At 20.6% G+C, this 8793-nt stretch overlaps 1 protein-coding gene across 1 annotated transcript; it reads left to right on the forward strand.

The window, feature by feature from the left end:
• Positions 1–7618: 7618 nt before the first annotated feature.
• LOC142242541 (uncharacterized) lies at positions 7619–8260 on the forward strand. The gene is made up of 2 exons (XM_075314118.1): positions 7619–7709; positions 7775–8260. Exons 1-2 carry the CDS (start codon positions 7656–7658, stop codon positions 8210–8212), a joined length of 492 nt encoding a protein of 163 aa, XP_075170233.1. The 5' UTR covers positions 7619–7655; the 3' UTR covers positions 8213–8260.
• The last annotated feature ends 533 nt before the right edge of the window (positions 8261–8793 follow it).

The raw sequence follows: 8793 nt of genomic DNA on the forward strand, positions 1-8793 counted from the left end.
TCGAGCCAAAAATAACCTACACAAATTTTGAGAAAATTCTTCCAAAAAACTACCAAACAAAAAATTCTTCTATAGATAATTTTGTTAAAATTATATTTCAATAGAAAATTTTGCCAAAATTTTATTTCAATAGAAAATGTTGGTAAAAGTTTATTTCAATAAAAAATTTTGCCAAAATTTTATCTATACAGAAAATCTTACCAAAATTTTATTTCTGTAGAAAATTTTGCCAAAATTTTATTTCTATAGAAAATTTTGCCAAAATTTTATTTCTATAGAAAATTTTGCTAAAATTTTATTTCTATAGAAAATTTTGTCAAGAAAAATTTTGCCAAAATTTTATTTCTATAGAAAATTTGCCAAAATTTTATTTCTATAGAAAATTGTGCAAAAATTTTATTTCTATGGAAAATTTTGCCAAAATTTTATTTCTATAGAAAATTTGCCAAAATTTTATTTCAATAGAAAATTTTGCAAAAATTTTATTTCCATAGAAAATTTTGTCAAAATTGTATTTCTTTAGAAAATTTTGCCAAAAGTTTATTTCAATAGCAAATTTTGCAAAAATTTTATCTCTATAGAAGAGTTTACCAAAACTTTATTTCTGTAGAAAATGTTGCCAAAATTTTATTTGTATAGAAAATTTTTTTTTCTTTAGAAAATTTTGTCAAAATTTTATTATTGTAGAAAATAATGTCAATATTTTATTTCTATTGAAAATTTCGAAAAATTGTATTTCTATGGAAAATTTCGTAAAATTTTATTTCTATGGAAAATTTTGCTAAAATTTTATTTCTATAGCAAATTTTGCCAAAATATTATTTCTATAGAAAATTTTGCCAAAATTTTATTTTTATAGAAAGTTTTGCCAAAATTTTATTTCTATAGCAAATTTTGCCAAAATTTTTATTTCTATAGAAAATTTTGCAAAAATTTTATTTCTATAGAAAATATTGTAAAAATTTTATTTCTATAGAAAATATTGTCAAAATTTTATTTCTATTGAAAATTTCGAAAAATTGTATTTCTATGGAAATTTTCGGAAAATTTTATTTCAATAGAACATTTTGCCAAAATTTTATTTGTATAGAAAATTTTGCCAAAATTTTATTTCTATAGAAAATTTTACCAACATTTTATTTCTATAGAAAATTTGCCAAAATTTTATTTCAATACAAAATTTTGCCAAAAATTTTTCCAAAATTTTATTTCAACAGAAAGTTTTGCCAAAATTTTATTTCTATAGAAAATTTTGTCAAAATTTTATTTTTATAGAAAGTTTTGCCAAAATTTTATTTCTATAGAAAATTTTGTCAAAATTTTATTTCTATAGAAAATTTTGCCAAAAATTGTATTTCTATAGAAAATTTGCCAAAATTTTATTTCTATAGAAAAAAATGTCAACATTTTATTTCTATAGAAAATTTTGCCAAAATTTTATTTCTTTAGAAAATTTTGCCAAAATTTTATTTCTATAGAATATTTTTCCAAAATTTTATTTCTATGGAAAATTTTGCCAAAATTTTATTTCTATAGAAAATTTTGCCAAAATGTTATTTCCTTAGAAAATTTTGCCAAAAGTTTATTTCAATAGAAAATTTGTCAAAATTTAACTTCAATAGAAAATGTTGTCAAAATTTTATTTCTTTAGAAAATTTTGCCAAAATTTTATTTCAATAGAAAATTGTGTCAAAATTTTATTTCTATAGAAAATTTTGTCAAAATTTTATTTTGAAAGAAAATTTTGCCAAAAGTTTTTTTCTATAGAAAATTTTGTCAAAATTTCATTTCTATGGAAAATTTTGTCAAAAAACAGCTAATTATGCCGAGTTAAAAGTTCATAGTTTGTTTTATTCGGAAGTTATAATTTTAGGTAAAATAACTTGTGTAAAAATGTATATTTTTATTTAATTTAATAAATTGCAATAAACTAAATAAAGAATACATACATTTTGATTTACTTATTGGAAGTTCGTTTTTTTTATCCACAAACTGATATGTTTCGATTTCTCGATTAGATGGTGGGAGTTCTGAGTATTAATACGATATCAACCCGTCATCTGTAAATAGAATGATGTTAAAAAAGTGGATTGATTCAGCGAATATTATATCATGACTAATTTTAGCAATTGTTATAGTGACAAAAATATATATTGAGGTTTAGATTATATTAAAGACACTATTAGGGTGTACCGTTCCAACGACACCACTAAACAGTAATTAATTAGGTTTGTAAATATATATAATTAAATATAGGTATAATGAAATTTATAAAAATATTAAAAAATATTTAATTTAAATTTATTGAATTTAGTATTCTTTAAAATCGAAAATAAAATGTTAACGTAATTTATATAGATGATGGAAACGAATTTCTATACCCAGCACCAAAGAATGGTGATGGGGGTATAATAAGTTTATCATTCCCTTTGTAACACATCGACATATCGATTTCCGACTACATAAAGTATATATAAGTTCTTGATCAGGGGAAAGTTCTAAGACGATGTAACCATGTCCGTCTGGCTGTCTGTCTGTTGTAATCCTGCTACACTCTTCATTAATGAAATTATCGTGTGAAATTTTGCATAAACTCGTGTTTTGTCTGCAGGGCTATATCGAAGATGGGCTATATCAGTGCAGATTTTGATACCGGCCGATCTCCTGATTTGACTTCTTGGCCTTCTAGACACCGCAATTTCTATCCGATTTGGCTGAAATTCAAAATCTAGAACACACACATTTTGATCTACCCCCCATATAGCCCGATCTCCCGATTTGATTTCTTGGGCTTCTAGACTCCGCAAGTTGTATCCCATTTTCCTGATATTCAAAATTTAGGGGTATTTTAGGTCCGTAAATAGGTGTAGCTTATATGTTATGTATCGGTCCAAGTTTTGATATAGCCCCCATATAGCCAGATCTCCCGATTTGACTTCTTGGACATCTAGATATCCGAATTTTTATTCGATTTGCTTGAAATTCTAAATCTAAAGACACGTTGGCTTCATAAAAAAGCGTGCTCAATATGGTGTATATCGGTCCATAGTTTGGTATAGCTCCCATATAGCCCGATCTCCCGATTTGATTTCTTGGACTTCTAGACACCGCAAGTTTTATCCGATTTTCCAAAACGTTAAAATCTAGGGGTTTTTTGCGTTCATAAACAAGTGTGCCGAATATGGTGTGTATCGGTCCATCTTTTTGTATTTCCCTCATATAAACCGATCTCTCGATTTGACTATTTGAGATTGTAGACACAGCAATTTTCATCCGATTTGTCTGAAATTAAAAATTTAAAGGTATTTTGGGTCCGCATGTAAGTACTCCGAATATGGGGCTATCGATCCATATTTTGTTATCTATGAAATTGAGTTTGTTGTGTTTAATACATGATAACGTTATTTATAAAAATATGTTTTATAAAATTTTGACAAAATTTTCTATGGAAATAAAGTGTTGACAAAATATTCTATAGAAATAAAATTTTGACAAAATTTTCTATAGAAATAATATTTTGACAAAATTTTATATAGAAATAAAATTTAGACAGAATTTTATATAGGAATAAAATTTAGACAAAATTTTATATAGAAATAAAATTTTGACAAATTTTTTTATATAAATAAAATTTTGAAAAAATTTTCTATAGAAATAAAATTTTGAAAAAATTTTCTATAGAAATAAAATTTTGACAAAATTTTCTATAGAAATAAAATTTTGAGAAAATTTTCTATAGAAATACAATTTTCAGTAAAATTTTCTATAAAAATAAAATTGTGAAAAAAATTCCAAAGGAATATAATTTTGACAAAATTTTCTATCGAATTTTATATAGGAATAAAATTTAGACAAAATTTTATATAGAAATAAAATTTTGACAAATTTTTTTATATAAATCAAATTTTGAAAAAATTTTCTATAGAAATAAAATTTTGAAAAAATTTTCTATAGAAATAAAATTTTGACAAAATTTTCTATAGAAATAAAATTTTGAGAAAATTTTCTATAGAAATACAATTTTCAGTAAAATTTTCTATAAAAATAAAATTGTGAAAAAAATTCCAAAGGAATATAATTTTGACAAAATTTTCTATCGAAATTTTGACAAAATAAAATTTAGACAAAATTTTCTATAGAAATAGAATTCTGACAAAATTTTCAATAGAAATAAAATTTTTAAAAAATTTTCTATAGAAATAAAATTATTACAAAATTTTCTATAGAAATAAAATTTTGACAAAATTTTCTATACAAATAAAATTTTGACAAAATTTTCTATAGAAATAAAATTTTGACAAAATTTTCCATAGGAATAAAATTTTGACAAAATTTTCTATAGAAATAAAATTTTGACAAAATTTTATATAGAAATAAAATTTAGACAGAATTTTATATAGGAATAAAATTTAGACAAAATTTTATATAGAAATAAAATTTTGACAAATTTTTTTATATAAATAAAATTTTGACAAAATTTTCTATAGAAATAAAATTTTGAAAAAATTTTCTATAGAAATAAAATTTTGACAAAATTTTCTATAGAAATAAAATTTTGAGAAAATTTTCTATAGAAATACAATTTTCAGTAAAATTTTCTATAAAAATAAAATTGTGAAAAAAATTCCAAAGAAATATAATTTTGACAAAATTTTCTATCGAAATGCAATTTTGACAAAATAAAATTTAGACAAAATTTTCTATAGAAATAGAATTCTGACAAAATTTTCAATAGAAATAAAATTTTTAAAAAATTTTCTATAGAAATAAAATTATTACAAAATTTTCTATAGAAATAAAATTTTGACAAAATTTTCTATACAAATAAAATTTTGACAAAATTTTCTATAGAAATAAAATTTTGACAAAATTTTCTATAGAAATAAAATTTTGACAAAATTTTCTATAGAAATAAAATTTTGACAAAATTTTCTATAGAAATACAATTTTCAGTAAAATTTTCTATAAAAATAAAATTGTGAAAAAAATTCCAAAGAAATATAATTTTGACAAAATTTTCGATCGAAATCTATATTAAAAACCTTTATAAAATTACATTAAGTTTAAACTTTTCCATATGAAACTAAAAAACAACATATTATACAAATTTAAATATTTTTTTTCTTTTACCTATTATAGTACATAATTTATAAATGTAAAACAATATTATATACTACAAGCAAAATTGTGTTGAACCACTGACACCAACATTATAAGAATTTAAATCTTAAGGTGTTAGACTTTACAAATAAATAAATAAATAAATAAATGCAATTTTGACGAAATAAAATTTAGACAAAATTTTCTATAGAAATAGAATTCTGACAAAATTTTCAATAGAAATAAAATTTTAAAAAAATTTTCTATAGAAATAAAATTATTACAAAATTTTCTATAGAAATAAAATTTTGACAAAATTTTCTATACAAATAAAATATTGTCAAAATTTTCTATAGAAATAAAATTTTGACAAAATTTTCTATAGAAATAAAATGTTGACAAAATTTTCTATAGAAATACAATTTTTAGTAAAATTTTCTATAAAAGTAAAATTGTGAAAAAAATTCCAAAGAAATATAAAATTTTGTCAAAATTTTCTATAGAAATAAAATTTTGACAAAATTTTCTATAGAAATACAATTTTCAGTAAAATTTTCTATAAAAATAAAATTGTGAAAAAATTCCAAAGAAATATAATTTTGACAAAATTTTCTATCGAAATGCAATTTTGACAAAATAAAATTTAGACAAAATTTTCTATAGAAATAGAATTCTGACAAAATTTTCAATAGAAATAAAATTTTTAAAAAAATTTCTATAGAAATAAAATAGAAATAAAATTATTACAAAATTTTCTATAGAAATAAAATTTTGACAAAATTTTCTATAGAAATAAAATATTGTCAAAATTTTCTATAGAAATAAAATATTGACAAAATTTTCTATAGAAATAAAATATTGATAAAATTTTCTATAGAAATAAATTTTGACAAAATTTTATTAGAAATAAAGTTTAGACTAAATTTTATATAGGAATAAAATTTAGACAACATTTCATATAGAAATAAGAGAAAATTTACTTTAGAAATAAAATTTTGAGAAAATTTTCAAAAAAAAATAAAAATTTTGACAAAATTATCTATAGAAATAAAATTTTGAGAACATTTTATATAGAAATAAAATTATGACAAAATTTTCTATAGAAATAAATTTTTGACAAAATTATCAATAGGAATAAAATTTAAAAAAAAATCTATAGAAATAAAATTTTGACAAAATTTCATGTAGAAATAACATTTTGAGAAAATTTACTTTAGAAATAAAATTTTGAGAAAATTTTCAAAAAAAAAACAAAATTTTGACAAAATTATCTATAGAAATAAAATTTTGAGAACATTTTCTATAGAAATAAAATTTTCAATAAAATTTTGATAAAATTTGACAAACATATTTCCTCTGTTGCACACAAAAAAATTTTTTCTGATTCAATCACGAAATTAATTGATCCAATTAATTTTTAATTGAAATGTCTTCAATCACAGAAATGATAGTATCAATTAAAAAATTAATTGAAGGTCAATTAAAAAGTTAATTGATCCAATTAAAAAATTAATTGATACTATTATTTTTGTGATTGATTTTTGTCTCAATTATTGACAAAATTTTCTATAGAAATAAATTTTGACAAAATTTTATTAGAAATAAAGTTTAGACTAAATTTTATATAGGAATAAAATTTAGACAACATTTCATATAGAAATAAGAGAAAATTTACTTTAGAAATAAAATTTTGAGAAAATTTTCAAAAAAATAAAAATTTTGACAAAATTATCTATAGAAATAAAATTTTGAGAACATTTTCTATAGAAAAATTTGACAAACATATTTCCTCTGTTGCACACAAAAAAATTTTTTCTGATTCAATCACGAAATTAATTGATCCAATTAATTTTTAATTGAAATGTCTTCAATCACAGAAATGATAGTATCAATTAAAAATTAATTGAAGGTCAATTAAAAAGTTAATTGATCCAATTAAAAAATTAATTGATACTATTATTTTTGTGATTGATTTTTGTCTCAATTAAAACATTTGTTGAATCAATTAACTTTTTAATTGAATATTTTTTAAAACTCAATTAAAATTTTAATTGGAAAAATTTTCGTGAAATTTTTTTGTGTGTGGTTAAGCTACACTCGTAGTTTAGATTGAAGAATAAACCAACAATAACAAAACAAAACGAAAGAAATAAAATATTTAAAAATTTTTCTATAGAAATAAAATTGTGACAACATTTCATATAAAAATAATATTTTGAGAAAATTTACTTTAGAAATGAAATTTTGAGAAAATTTACTATAGAAATAAAATTTTGAGAAAATTTACAATAGAAATAAAATTTTGAGAAATTTTTCTATAGGAATAAAATTTTGAGAAAATTTTCAATAGAAATAAAATTTTCAGAAAATTTTCTATAAAAATAATTCGACTCCGCCGACTTTCGACTTTACTTACTTATTTTCATACGCTTTAGATGTTCTAACCTAATGTCTATAATGTTGGGGATAAAAATATTTAATACACATCTTTGGTTTCAATGAATATCCATATTTTGAACGTTACGGAAGTACTTAGTCTTTGGGATAAAAAAAAAATGAAATTTTACATTTACGGAATTTCTATAGTTATTTTGACTACATTATTTGGGGTAAGATTTCAATAAAATCAATAAAATCTAAATCGAATATATACATTTTTATTTCTCTCGTACAGTTTCCCTCGGTGTCTTCAAAATCAGCCGAATTAGATAATATGAGAATGTTTACGAAATTGAAATCTTTAATTATTAATGTTCAACCCATTATCAAGAACGTTATCAAGGACTTGCCGGATGATGAATCGTACAATAAATATCGCCAAGATTTACAAAATATCCTAAGGAAACTCAATGAAAGATCTGGCAATGTTTGTTTTGAAAAATATTTTGAAGATTTGAGTCATTTGGTTAATCTTATTAAAGATTATACCGGCAAAGATGGCCCTGCTGAAGCTAAAATGGTCATGAAACTATTTATGGAACATGGCCATAAGGACTATCTTAAGAAACAATGGTTTGGTTTACGAAAAGTCGATTTACCCAAGTTAAGAGAAAATATTAGGAAATTGGATAAAACCAATGAGAAATACAAAGTCTTGCTGGAAATGTGTTGAGTGAGAAAATAAAGAAATGTTAAATATATGAAAAATATTTCAATATTAGATAGACTCATGTCCGTTAGTGGAGACATAAAAGTCTGGAATGGGAAAGTCTGGAATGACAAAACAATTTCTATAAAATAAAATTTTGACAAAATTTTCTAAAGAAATAAAATTTTGACAAAATTTTCTATAGAAATATAATTTTAACAAAATTTTCTATAGAAATAAAATTTTGACCAAAGTTTCTATAGAAATACAATTTTGACAAGATTTTCTATAGAAATAAAATTTTGACTAAATTTTCTATAGAAATAAAATTTTGACAAAATTTTCTATAGAAATAAAATGTTGACAATATTTTCTATAGAAATAAAAATTTGACAAAATTTTCCATAGAAATAAAATTTTGACTAAATTTTCTATAGAAATAAAATTTTGACAATATTTTCTATAGAAATAAAATTTTGACAACATTTTCTATAGAAATAAAATTTTGACCAAAGTTTCTATAGAAATACAATTTTGACAAAATTTTCTATAAAAATAACATATAGAAATAAAATTGGCAAAATTATCTATAGCACATAAAATCT

Source organism: Haematobia irritans, unplaced genomic scaffold (assembly GCF_050003625.1).
Source record: "Haematobia irritans isolate KBUSLIRL unplaced genomic scaffold, ASM5000362v1 scaffold_38, whole genome shotgun sequence".
Lineage (NCBI taxonomy): Eukaryota > Metazoa > Arthropoda > Insecta > Diptera > Muscidae > Haematobia > Haematobia irritans.

Coding starts and splice junctions, on each gene's coding strand:
- LOC142242541 (XM_075314118.1), top strand. CDS start 7,656: ATGAAATTTTACATTTACGGAATTTCTATAGTTATTTTGACTACATTA. Junction 7,710..7,774: donor TTTTGACTACATTATTTGGG/GTAAGATTTCAA, acceptor TCTCTCGTACAG/TTTCCCTCGGTGTCTTCAAA.